This window comes from Amblyraja radiata, chromosome 35 (genome assembly GCF_010909765.2).
Source record: "Amblyraja radiata isolate CabotCenter1 chromosome 35, sAmbRad1.1.pri, whole genome shotgun sequence".
In the NCBI taxonomy this organism is placed as follows: domain Eukaryota; kingdom Metazoa; phylum Chordata; class Chondrichthyes; order Rajiformes; family Rajidae; genus Amblyraja; species Amblyraja radiata.
This window is the reverse complement of record NC_045990.1, coordinates 5,439,970-5,453,967: the sequence shown is the minus strand read 5'-3', so window position 1 is coordinate 5,453,967 and position 13,998 is coordinate 5,439,970. Positions and strand designations below refer to the sequence as shown.

Here is a 13,998-nt window from a genome sequence, read left to right as displayed (position 1 = left end):
ATTAGACAAGAGTGCTGGATAAAGCGGGTGCAGCAGCATCTATGGAGCGAAGGAAATAGGCAACGTTTCGTTCCGAAACGTTGCCTATTTCCTTCGCTCCATAATAATAATAATAATAAATTTTATTTAATGGGCACCTTTCAGACATCTCAAGGACACCTTACATAGTAATCGGAATAAAAACATATAATCGGAATATAACAAGTAATAAAGACATCACAGAGACACAAATTAAAAACAGAATTCAATCCAAAAACAGAAAATCAAAAACACAGTGTGAAGAGAGAGCAGCGGCAGCCAAAGCGCGCCAGCGTCCACTCTCCCTTCACGGCTGCCGCATCCGCTGAGTTTCTCCAGCATTTTTGTCTACCCTGGAATATTAGAGGGAATCTTTAGCTATTCCAGTTGCCCAGATAAAACATGATTCAACGCAGATTAAGGACAACCAACTGCACAGAATAAGACAAGAGGCTCTGATATTTTGAGGAATTTCTTTATTTTGACTTAGTCAGACAAATGTAACCTTACATTTCCCATCAACCTCAATTTCATGTTGTAGCTTCAGTGCACTTTAAGAAGACATGCATGCACACCAACGCTAACCAGCCTAAAAGGATCTTTGCAACAGAAAAGAGAAAAATGATTCTCTTTACCCGTAGTTCAGATACCGACAATTAACTTTTCAGAACTGCATCTCTATCAGTACCTTGTGGAATGGTCTGAGGGGGGGGCGGGGGCGGGGGAGAGAGAGAAAAAAGTTTACCTATACAACCACTGACCATGCAATGGTCAAAGATCAGCAGCAATACTGCATACCAAGAGCACAGAAGCTAAAGGATGATGAGTTAAAAGTACTCCCCGCATATCAATGCTTATGCATTTCCGTGGAAGTGGTAAAGGGCCCTGCTTTAACTACAAACAAAAGCCTTAACAGGCGCTACCTCCAATATAAGAGAATAAACACATACACCATATGAACTTGTGCATTAGTGTAACTCGCAATGACTAAAGCAATAAACAAAGGGATGCTAAATTCACCCACAATTTCTCAGTGCCGGGAAAATAAACATTAATTTTGTCTAAATTAAGCCTGCGTTACTCCAATAAAATTCAAACGGTCTTCAACACATCATATAGCAGAAGCGTGTACAACAGAGTAACGGCAATACGGCGCAGACTGGCACAAACCTGCACTCACCCCCAGACATTGGATCAACATGTGGACTGCTGCATAGAGACAGCGTTATTTTAAAGACTCCGTTTATATAATTAAGGTCAGTTCCTTCCTCTGACTGCCGCCGTCGCCACAAGTGCCTGCAAGCGCACTGGACAAAATGTCAAAATTTTTAAAATACTAGGGATGCCGGAAGCAATGTGGGTGAACGTTTCCATAAACTGTCTTCAGCAGTGGCTGGGCGATTCACTCTGTAAAGACAAACCAAAGGGAGGCACCTTAAGCAGTACGGAGGATGATATGAATACCAGAATCCGTAAACACTGGATTGCTCATTTCTCCAATCTTCAGCGAATATGTGGCTTCCTCAAACGGCCTCTGCATTTGACCTAAAAACACAAAGCAAAATGTAAAGATCAATGTTTATTGATCGCTACCAAGATGGTGGAAAATGCCTTTTTTTTTTTTTTTTATTCCATAAAATCAGAAAACCACACAAGCTACAGCTAAGTCGAGGACAATATTGGAAGAATCAATGTTCTTCTCACAGGACAAGAGAGAATAATTCACTAATTGTGAATATGCTATCTTCGTTGGTAGAAGCAGTCGGTATTCACAATCATTCATGAATGGTCTTTCCTCAGGCAGATCAATATGCAGGCGGACAAAATGTGTAGAAAGGAACTGCTAAATGCTGGTTTATACCGAAGATAGACACAAAGTGCTGGAGTAACTCAGCGGTTTAGGCAGCATCTCTGGGAAAAAAAGGCTGGGTGATTTTTCAGTTCAGGACCATTCGGGTTTGGACTCTTGGGTGAAGGATCGCGACCTAAGACGTCACCCATCCTTTCTCTCCAGAGATGCTGCCTGACCCGCTGAGTTACTCCAGCGCTTTGTGCCGATCTTCTGTATTATGGCGGAGATGCTTTTGGTGAACACAGCCTCGTAGGGATTTCCGTAATGCAGTGCCATATCATGTGCACATGAATCAAGATCCACAAGCTGAAATAAGTGTTTATTAACCTTTTCCACATAAATTAAGTGAGACCGGATCTTATACACAGATCTTATCATATTTCTGGGTAGACAAAAGTGCTGGAGAAACTCAGCGGGTGAGGCAGCATCTATGGAGCGAAGGAAATAGGCAACGTTTCGGCCCAAAAGTTTCTCAAGCACTTTTGTCTACCTTCGATTTTCCAGCATCTGCAGTTCCTTCTTAATAATATTTCTGGGTAGTGATTAGTGAACTCCAAGGGCGAATTTTCACAATGCAAATAGCATTCATGCAGGGGCTGTCCGTATTTAGCTTTTTAAATCATTTTTTAAATATACATTATTTTTTTTTAAGTTGCATTCGTCAACATTTTCATCACAAATTATGTTATTCTAATTACTTCACATTAGTTATCATTCATGTGCAGCCCTTGAACATGGTAGGAAGGTGCGTTCCCATAGAGCTTTTGTAGTGGCTTCTCCCAGTTTCAGCACATCATAAACGTCCGGGCATGCAGGTTTCTAGTACTCAATGGTACAGAAACAGTCTAGAATATCAATGCGCTCCAGGCACATCACAATTTCCAAGCAGTATATATATTTTTATAGGTAGACAAAATAATATTGACCAGCTTTTCCCTGGTCCATTCGTCCCTTCCCACCCAAACCACCCCCACCCCGGGTACTTTCCCCTGCAACCGCAGGAAATGCAACACTTGTCGCTTTACCTCCCCCCTCGACTCCATCCAAGAACCCAATCAGTCTTTTCAGGTGAGGCAATGGTTCACCTGCACCTCCTCCAACCTCATCTACTGCACCCGCTGCTCCAGGTGTCAACTTCTCTACATCGGCGAGACCAAGCTCAGGCTCGGCGATCGCTTCGCTGATCACCTCCGCTCAGTCCGTATTAACCAACCTGATCGCCCGGTTGCTCAGCACTGCAACTCCCCCACCCATTCCCAATCCGAACTTTCTGTCCTGGGCCTCCTCCATTGCTAGAGTGAGGCCCAGCGCAAATTGGAGGAGCAGCACCTCATATTTCGTTTAGGTAGTTTACACCCCAGCGGTATGAACGTTGACTTCTCTATTTTAGATAGCCCTTGCATTCTCCTTCCTTCCCCTCCCTCTTCCCAGTTCTCCCACTGTCTCCGCATACTTCCCTTCTTTTTCCCGCCCCCAACATCAGTCTGAAGAAGGGTCTCGACTCGAAAAGTAGCCTCTTCCTTCTCTCCACAGATGCTGCCTCACCCGCTGAGTTTCTCCAGCATTTTTTGTCAACTTTCGATTTTTCCAGCATCTGCAGTTCTTTCTTAGACATATATATTTTTACAAGCAGTTTTTAGAAAAGCCCAGCAAAATAAGTGCTGCATTATGTCTCTGTATCTATCTCCCGTACTCCTGGCAAAAAGCATTCTGGGAGGAGAGATCTAATTACCAGAGCAACAGTTTTAAGGAGATGCAAGAAGCTGCAGATGCTGGAATCTTGAGCAAAAAAAAAAAGGCAGTAGGAACTCGACTGGCCAGGCAGCATCTGTAGACAAAATGTGCAGGAAGGAACTGCCGTTGCTGCTTCACATAGAATGTTTCGGGTCAAACGGATTAGTCTGAAGAAGGGTCCTGACCCGAAAGCTGCCTGCCCATACCCTCCACAGATGCTGCTTGACCTGTCAAGTTCCTCCAGTCTTTTGTTCATAATGACAAGGTGTAATGTGACCAATTTTCCGATGGTACGTGAAAGATTTGAAAGGGAGGGCTTTTCTCATCACCAAACAAGCAACTAGGCTTTGGGGTTTGAATGCAGGTAATATTGACATTCCTATTTCTGATGTACTGCAGCAGAGATGGCCAAATTGATTTTTGAACATCTTAAAAAGATGGGCTGCTGAGAACCCACAACTGCCAAGTTGCTGAGTAAAGGATATCAGATGACCTTTAATTACAAGTACGAGTTATAAGTGGACGTGGAGAGTGTAAATTAACATGTCAGGTTACAGCTTTTTACAGCAGTATAGAACAATTCATCAACTGAAAATGCCAGTTTTGTTTTTCACAGCACGAGTGCTGCATGGCCAAAATATTCCCGTATTTCTTCTCCAGATTTATTTCAGACTTCCAGTGCTAACTGAATTTCACTCAGCATCCATTACAGATAATAACATCAGTCAATTGCAACATGGAGAGAGAGTGACTGCCAGAGCCACAACTATTGATTTCAATATAAATATTTAATTTTAATTTAAGAATGGCTTTCAACTATTTAAAATTTAAAGCACCTTCACAAGTTAAATTCTTCATGACTTTGCCACCGCACAAACTGTGCTTTGTGACACAAACATATGATATAAATGCAGTGCAAGGCTTGCTCCGCAAGTGTGGCCGAGTAAACAAAATGTTAGTTTTTAGTTTATTTTAGAGATAGAAATAGGCCCTTCGGCCCACTACGTCCGCACTGAGCACAATCTGCCATATGTTAGTTCTATCCTGCATATTGGGAACAATTTACAGAAACCAATTAGCCTACAAAGCTGCACGTCTTTGGAATAAAAGGAAACAGGCCATTGTTAGTTGTTTGTTGGGTGAAAACGAGACGCTGGTGCGACGGGTGGGGGAGGGGTAGAGAGAGAGGGAATGTCGGGGTTACTTGAAGTTAGAGAAATCGATAATCGTACCATTGGTATAGACACAAAAAGCTGGAGTAACTCTGGAGAGAAGGCAGCATCTCTGGAGAGAAGGAATGGGGTCGAGACCCTTCTTCAGACTGGTTTGCCAAATTTATTTACCATGATAGGAAGCATTTGGCTTAAAGCCAAGCGGAGCACACATGCTCCATGCCAAGTCTGCTTTACTGCAAGACAGTGCTTCAAGAAACTTAGGTGCCATCTGCTGGTTCATCTGCTTTAGACAAGAACACAATGCATTGCAGAGGAATTCCTTTTAAACCGATGAAACTACTTGGCAGTAGTAGTTTAGTTTAATGATATAACCCACCAGGTCCATGCCAACCATCGATCACCAAGACACTCTTTCTATGCTATCCCACTTTCACATGCTGCACACTATGGGCAATTTACCAAAACATATAATTGTATTTCAGATATCAAAACCTGATGCTTCATGATATTTTACTGAGCAAACTTACACAATTTGAATGAACTCTAATTAAAAACCCAAAACATATACAAGACTGAACTGAAATATAAAACAAAAATAAAAATCAAGTGGGGAAAAGATTTAATAGGAACCTGAGGAGTAATTTCTTCATGCAAAGGGCAGTAGGTGTATGGAACGAGCTGCCCGAGGTGGTAGCTGAGGCAGATACTATCACAATGGTGAAAAAACATTTAGACAGGTACAAGGATAGGACAGGTTTGGAGGGATATGGGCCAAATACAAGCAGGTAGAATTAGTGCAGATGGGACATGTTGGCTGGTGTGGGCAAGTTGGGCCGAAGGGCCTGTTTCTACTCTGTAAAGGGCCTGTCCCACTTGGCCGTCATTTGCGCCTCATATGTAAAAAGGTCGATGCGTCATTACGCGCAAATCATGCGTCATCGTGACATCTGGTGCGCTGGACGTCATTAGATCACCCTGCGGCGACGCATGGTTACGCACGGTGACGTAACCATGCGTCACCACGCGATACACGTGAGACATCTGGACGCCAATGCGTCGGCGTGTGTACTCAATGCGTTAGCATGCGTACGCGATACATCACGCAGGTGGCGCGTGAGGATTTCGTGCAGCACTCCTCCACGCCTCTCCATGCACCCATCCCGCGCTACCCAGACGCTACCCGTGCGTCACAACTCGGCGACCACATTTTTGGAGGTCGAGTAAATGACGGCCAAGTGGGACAGGCCCTTCAGACTCTCTATGACTATAATATTGTAAACATTATAGTGATAAAGTTAAAACAAAAGAGAATGAATATTTAGCTTTTTAAAAGTGGCCACTTTGAAATGGCTCGATGCCCAGCGGCCAGATCAAAGACATATTGCAGGACTGATGCTTTTTTTCGTGTCAGCCAAAATTCCTTCTCTATTTTAAATTGTGCCTGACATTAGCATTTTACACAATGAAGTGAAACAGCGGGGAGCTATTGCATAACAATTTACCAGACAAGAATGAGTAGAGAGGAAGGTTCATAAAATCTTAAAAAACAATGGTTCAACTGAAAGTGTATTCTTACATGCAGTTGAGGAAGCCACACTGACTGCCTGGATGAGGGACCGTAGTTATGTAGATTGGATAAAATGAGATTATTCTTGGAACACCAGAGGTTGCATGGAAATCTGTCGGTGTTTTAATCATAAAGGATATAGATGGATAAGATTGAAGTGTTAAGAACGAGAAAGCATAGAATGAAGGAGCTAAGCAAATCCAGGTGAACAATCAAGTTTATCTGTTATTTATATGATGCACAGAGGGTGTCAATGGAAAAGTCAGTACTTTGAAAAGGCAAAGGAAGAAAATGGACAAAAAAACCCCCAACCATAATAGATTTAAGAGCAACAGTGGCACAGCAGTAGAATTGTTGCCTCACAGCGCCAGAGGCCCGGATTCAATCCTGACCACGGGTGCTGTCTGTACGGAGTTTGTATCTTCTCCCTGTGACCGCGTGGGTTTTCTCCGGGTGCTCCAGTCTCCTCCCATATTTCAAAGATGTGCAGGTTTGTAGGTTAATTGGCTTCTGTAACTTGTCCCTAGTGTGTAAGATAGAACTGGTGGACGGATGATTGCTGGCCTGTTTCTACACTGTATGTCTAAGCTAAGTTAAGCCAAATGTATTCTAAACCAGGGCCACCTTGGTCACAAACAGGGAAGGCAACCACATCAAAATTGCATGAATTACTTCCTTGGAAGAAAGAGTACGAAATAGTTTGGTGTAAACCCTACGACACTGAATGTAATCCCTATGCATCATGTGGTATCAGTAAAAGGTCTGACTGTTCACAATAGGAAGCTGATAGCAATCAAATCTGAAACGGCCCCGTTCGTGTCACGTTGGATGGCGTAGTGTAGGTGGAAGCAGCAAACTATCGGTGCCACTTACATGATAAAGATATCACATCTTACCTTTGCCAAAATAGCCCAGATCGCCCCCTTCTCTTGCAGAGCTGCAATCACTGTATTTGGATGCTAAGCTGTCAAATGAGGAATCTCCAGATTTGATCGTTTGGATATACTCTGAATTAAGACACAAAAGTTCACAGTAGTCTGATCAATGGTTCGACATTGTGCTATCAACACATTAATAACAATATGCTCCACAGCCAAGCAGAATGCAATCCTATATCCCATTATTTCCCCACAACAATGAAGCACTAAAAGATCACTTTAGGAGACTGATAGCCAGATATAATATCCAATCAATTCTGGAACAAAAAGACCCCGTTCCACCACTGTAGGTGTCAAGAATCTGGCCCTATAAATTTCCACAGCAATTTTGCTGATGGAAGGGAGAGCGCTTAGCCCGAACCATGAGTGCAGCACGTAAAGTGCCAATCCACAATAGGCTCTACATTTAATCTGCTGTCTACTGCAGCAAAATCAATAGTCTCATGCTGAGGTTATGCTTGAAAATATGCGGCAGGAAAAAAAACAGGGGACACTTGAGAATTTTAAAGGTCAAAAGTTATTAGTTTGGTGACAGAACAACCACACTTCTGTTTCACTTTGTATTTTCAATTTAGCTCCCAAGCTTAATGTCGCCATATTTTATTTATAACATGTGAGTGCACCCTGGCGTGGTGGTACAGTCGCTGCCTTACAGCACCAGAGGAACCCGTGTTAGATGCTGACTACAGGTGCTGTCTGTACGTGTTTTTACATTCTCCCCTTGACCTGCGTGGGTTTTATAGACAATAGGTGCTGGAGTAGGCCATTCGAGCCAGCACCACCATTCAATGTGATCATCCCCAATCAGATGTAGTTCCTGCCTTCTCCCCTGACTCCGCTATTTTTAAGAGCCCTATCTAGCTCTCTCTTGAAAGCATCCAGAGAACCTGCCTCCACCGCCCTCTGAGGCAGAGAATTCCAGTTTTCTCTGGGTGCTCCGATTTCCTCTAACATTCCAAAGGCATACAGGTTTGTAGGTTGATTACATTTGGTAAAAAATTGTAAATTGTCCCTAGTGCGTAGGATAGTGCTAGTGCATGGGACGCTGTTCTCTAAACTAAACTAAAATAATGGCCCAAGAGTGGAAGAGTCTAGGACTAGACGCAATTCCCTCAGAATAAAAGGACGTACCTTTAGAAAGGAGATGAGGAGGAATTTCTTTAGTCAGAGGATGATGAATCTGTGGAATTCATTGCCCCAGACTGTTCTGGAGGCTGTTAATTGATATTTCTAAGGCAGAGATTGACAGATTCTTGATTAGTACACTTATAGCCCAGTGGTATGAATATTGATTTCACTCACTTCAGGTAGCCCCAGCATTCCCTCTCTCTATCCCTCCCCTACCCAAGTCGCACCAGCTTCTCATTTTCACCCTACAAACAGCTAACAATGGCCTGTTTTCTTTATCATCGTAACTTTTTTGCATATCTTTTATTCTTGTTCTTTATTTCTCCACATCATCGTCTATATCTCTCGTTTCCCTTATCCCTAACCAGTCTGAAGAGGGTCTCGACTCCAAACATCATCCATTCCTTCTCTCCAGAGATGCTGCCTGTCCCGTTGAGTTACTCAGCCAGCTTTTTGTGTCTGTCTTGATTAGTACGGGTGTCATGGATTATGGGGAGAAGGCAGGATATTGGGGTTGTGAAAGACAGAAAGAGAGGTTTGATGGGGCCGAACGGCCTAATTCTGCTCCTGTAACACGATATCAAGAATAAACTCAATGTTACAATGACCCCTGTCTGATGGGAGAGGGGAGAAGAGGGAGTGACCAGGATGAGACCGGTCCTTGATTATGCTGGCGGCCTTGCAGACGCAGTGTGAAGATGGATATAGAGTCGATGGAAGGGCAGATGGTTTGGGCTATGACAACAACTCTCCACAATTTCTTGCGGTCATGGATGGAGCTGTTCCCAAACCTGGCTGTGATGGGAGCCTAAGAGAGCCAGGAGAGAGCGAATCAAAGTTGGAAAATAGAAATATACTAAGTAAGCAAAATAAACAGGTTGTGGAAACAGAGGCAAGCACCAAATGCAATAAAAATTTGGAGGGGGGAGGAAGAATTACAAATTTAAATGCACTTAATCTAAAGCACTCGGCATTCATTAGGTGGGTGAATGCAAGGTACAGAAACAGTGGCGGACTGGGTCTAAAAATATTGGTTGCCAGGAGACAAAGGGGGCCCACTTCATCAGGGGCCCACTTGATATAGGGGGCCCACTTGCCACCGGGCAAGCTGACACCCTGGCCAGTCCGCCATGGCACAGAAATATGGATGTAGCAATCAAAATTAGAGACTAAAATATTCCCGGATATTCAAGAGGCAAAAAGGAAATGGGGTAGCAGTGTTAGTAAGGGTTGACATCAGCAGTTATCAAACTTGCCTTCGCAGAATGTGGGACAGAATTGGAATCTCTTTGGATGGAGCATTGCAGTAGTGGCCACTGGAATACATTGGTTGGGGTTGTTCACAGACCTCCCAAAATCTAGTAGCGAGATACCGTGCGATAGCAATATGGAAATTATAGGTTCATGTAACAAGGATAATGCAGCGTTCACGTGGATGGGTTTTTCTCCAGATAAAGACTGAACAAAACAAAATTAATATTAATAGCCTAGCGGATGAATTCCTGAAATGAACACGATGTAGATTTCCAGATCAGCATGTTAAGCAACCAACTAGGGAACAAACTATTTTGGATCTAATTAATTTGTTTTCTCAATGCACAATAATCTTGTTATAAAGGATCGCCTACAAACAGCAATCATAATTGGGATATAATTTCATATTATGTGCAAAAGTGTAGTTTAACTGAAAATTAACGTTCAATTTAAGCAAATTAAAATGAAGAGGTGAGAGATAGTTTATGATATAGGAGTAGGATTAGGAAATTTGGCTCATTATATCTACTCCGCCATTCAATCACGACTGATCTATCTCTCCCTCACAACCCCATTCTCCTGCCTTCTCCCCATAACCCCCGACACCCGTACTAATCAAGAATCCGTCAATCTCCACCTGGCACGAATTGGTTGCCGCTGCTCTCTCTTCACACTGTGTTTTTGATTTTCTGTTTTTGGATTGAATTCTGTTTTTAATTTGTGTCTCTGTGATGTCTTTATTATTTGTTATATTCCGATTATATGTTATTCCGATTAAATGTCTATTATTGTTATGTCTGTATTCTTTCTTTATGTGCTGCACGGAGAGGACGCTGGCGCTGTTTGTTCGCCGCTTCTCCGTTTGCTATTGTCTGTTACTATTGTAAAGCGACTTTGAGTCTTAGAAAAGCGCTATAAAAATAAAATTTATTATTATATTATTATTAAAAAATATCCATGGACTTGGCCTCAGCCACCTGTGGCAATGAATTCCACAGATTCACCACCAGATGGGTAGATTCCAGAAATATTGGAGAACCAATACGAGGAATTAAAAGAAATTAGCTTGAGTAAAGAAATACCACTGGAGAAGTTAATGAGCCTAATCCCAAGTATCTGTGCACCTACATCCAGTCTGAACGAGTTGACTTTGGAGAGTGGATGTATTGATTAACTTCCAAAAAACTGTGCATTCCACAATAGATCCTACAGATTGGAAGACAGTGATCATAACACCCCTATGTCAGAGGAAGCAAGACAAAAACAGGAAACTGTTGAGTTTAACATCATGTTCTAATGGACACAGAGATTAAAGTATATTTCACCCTCTGATTCCAAGCAATTCACAGATTATCAGGCATCACCAATCTTCACGTTCTCCTCCTTGCTTTCAATCAACCCTTGGACCTACCCTCCCTACCACTGTAATTCCCTCAATCCATGGAAAGCCCGTGACTCCGAAGTAAAATCCCGATTTCACAAAGGCCCACTAACTTCTTCACTCTGTTTTGTTCTGGCTGTCTTCAATTGCTGTGGTCATAAAAATCCTGGCATTCCTCAGCTAAAACATTAAAAGATATTAAGGTATACAGATTCTTCTCAAAACCTAGATCTATCAAACTTTACAGACATTAGCTCCATTGCCCTGCATAGTTCAGCATCAGTTCTCAGTTCAAAAACACTTTGGGATGTTTTACTGCATAAAATCAAATAAACAACAGCAAGTTGGTTTGTTGCCACTGCCACTTCACTCTTCATCTACTATTTTCACAAGCTAAATTAAAAGCTGCTATATTTCAAAACTCATTTAATTTCTCATTGGCACAGTCTCTAATATTTAAGAGAATTTATTCTACAAACTCACTGCAAAAATCAAAATCTTGTGTTCATGTAATAGATTTGCTTTAAACTTAAAGCACTGAATTTTTCTTCATATTGAATGACATATTTAGAAACAGCACAAATTACATTCCGTATTTTAAATCAAGACATATTTTCAATACACTTTGCAAATTTAAGGCATAATTTTCAATTTACGCTTTTTCCTCCTTGATTTAAATGACACCGATTTGATTTTTGTCCATTCAACGGAAAAAAAACTTAGCATTACCAGAAACACACGAGTCTGCAGTTTAGTTTAGAGATACAGCATGGACACAAGCCCTGCGGCCCACCAAGTTCATGCCGACCATCTATCACCCGTTCACATTAGTTCTATGGTATCTCACTCCCTACACACTAAAGGCAATTTATGAAAGCCAATTAACCTTCACACCCACACATCTTTGGGATGTGGGAGGAAACAGGAGCACCCGAAGGAAACCCATGCAGTCACGGGAAGAACGCGCAAACTCCATACAGACAGCGCTCGAGGTCAGGATCGCACCCGGTTTATGGGCGCTCTAAGGCAGTAGCTGCAGTACAGCGCCGCTGTGAGCCGGCCTTTTGTGGAACCTTGAACAAAAAACAAACTGGAGGAGCTCAGTGGCTCTGGCAGCGTATATGGGGAGAAATATACCGATGGCGCTTCTGGGCCAGGACTCTTCTTTAGACCCAACAGAGGAGTAGGGGCCACTATTTAACCTTGGCATACAAAGTCATAAAGTCACAAGTAATAAGAGCAGAATTAGGCCATTCAGCCCATCAAGTTTACGCCCCCATTCAATCGTGGCCGATCTATCTCTTCCACCTAACCCCATTCTCCTGCCTTCTCCCCATAACCTCTGACACCCATACTAATCAAGAATCTACCTACCTAAAAAAATATCCATTGACTTGGCCTCCACAGCTTTCTGTGGCTTAGAATTCCACAGATTCACCACCCTCTGATTAAATAAATTTCTCCTCGTCTCCTTCCTAAAAGAACGTCCTTTAACTCTGAGGCTCTGGCCTCTAGTCCCGTTGTTGCATGTCAGCAGTTGATGGCAGGTGGGAGGTTTTGTGGGTTCAGCGAGGTGTGATTTGCCATCCACTTACCATTCAATGTTTCCAGCGCTTCCTCTTTGCTGCGTGTGATTTCCTCCTGCCTCCATGATGACGGACGGCGTGACTGGTTGTGCTTCACCAAGAGGTGCGAGCACCGGACTTTGTCAGGCTCGACGGAATTGTGATTTCCACCCGCTTTGGGTCGCTCCCATTGACTCTTGTTACTTATATGATTGAAGAAGTAAATGCGACCTACAAAAATAAAGATATTCACTTTTAAGTCAGAAGCATCAATACTCAATACAGGCAAGACACATTTTTCAAAGTACCCTTTTCCTCCATCAACTTTAATAATCTTTCCCATCTCAATACAATATAATAATACTTTATTAGTCAAGTATGTTTTGCAACATACGAGGAATTTCATTTGCCATAGTCATAGCAATAAAACGCAACAGAACACACAAAATACATTTTAACATAGACATGCACCACAGTGACTCCTCCACATTCCTCACTGTGATGGAAGGAAAAAAACAGTTCAATCTCTTAATTCTTCTTTGGTCTTATAGCAAGCCAATTAATCTAGGTCCTTGGAGTGTGAGAGGAAAACAAAGATCTCGGTGGTCACAGGGAGAATGTACAAACTCTGTACAGACAGCACCCATAATCGGGATCAAACCCGGTTCTCTGCCACTACAAGCACTGTAAGGCAGCAACTCTACCGCCTAGCCACCGTGCTGCCCTACAATCCAAACATCTTGACATCCGCAAATATGGCAGTTGTTTACATGCAACACCACCTCCAAATTGCATTATTGACATCCAACTTTTGAATTGGCAGGTTTCCTTCAACTAATTCATTTGGAAACTGAAGCCACCATCTATCAGATTTATCTCGCTAGCCACCTGTTCCATCCTGCTCTTTGGCAGCTCTCTGAAGTTGATTTAGGCGGCTCGCAGTTTTGTGAAATACATGATGCCAAGTAAGTCTTATATTACTCATCTCTATTCCCAAAACGTCACCGTTCTCTGCCCCATCTCATCTCATTTGTTGCTGAATCCATCCACAATGCCTCTTAGTATAGAAACCAGGAACTGCATATGCTGGTTTACAAACCATGACTTATCTTACCTGCAGTACTCCTAATTCTGGTCCATATGAATCCGTGGCCGCCTACAACTGTGCTCCAACCACTCAAAATGACTACCCTAGCCTGCACTGGCTTCACATTAATCAATGGTTTAAGTTTTATATTTTAATCAAATCCCTCCATGATCTTGACCTTCTCCACCTCTATAATCCCCCTCTGCATAAAAGCCCTGTCCCACAGTACGAGTTCATTCCGAGAGCTCTCCCGAGTTTGCCCTGATTCAAATTCGGAGATTTACGGTAATGGCCACTTG

General features: G+C 42.6%; 1 protein-coding gene across 1 annotated transcript in view; it reads right to left on the bottom strand.

Annotated features, from left to right (window-relative positions):
- Window positions 1–477: 477 nt before the first annotated feature.
- The window catches only part of pin1 (peptidylprolyl cis/trans isomerase, NIMA-interacting 1), a 24,778-nt gene continuing 11,257 nt past the window's right edge, over window positions 478–13,998 (bottom strand). Inside the window, exons 2-4 of the mRNA XM_033012258.1 lie at window positions 12,643–12,843; window positions 7,243–7,353; window positions 478–1,563 (exon numbers count right to left, since the gene is read on the bottom strand). Of these exons, the coding sequence (XP_032868149.1) occupies window positions 1,454–1,563; window positions 7,243–7,353; window positions 12,643–12,843 (422 nt within the window). The 3' untranslated portion in view covers window positions 478–1,453. The remainder of the gene's footprint in view (window positions 1,564–7,242; window positions 7,354–12,642; window positions 12,844–13,998) is intronic.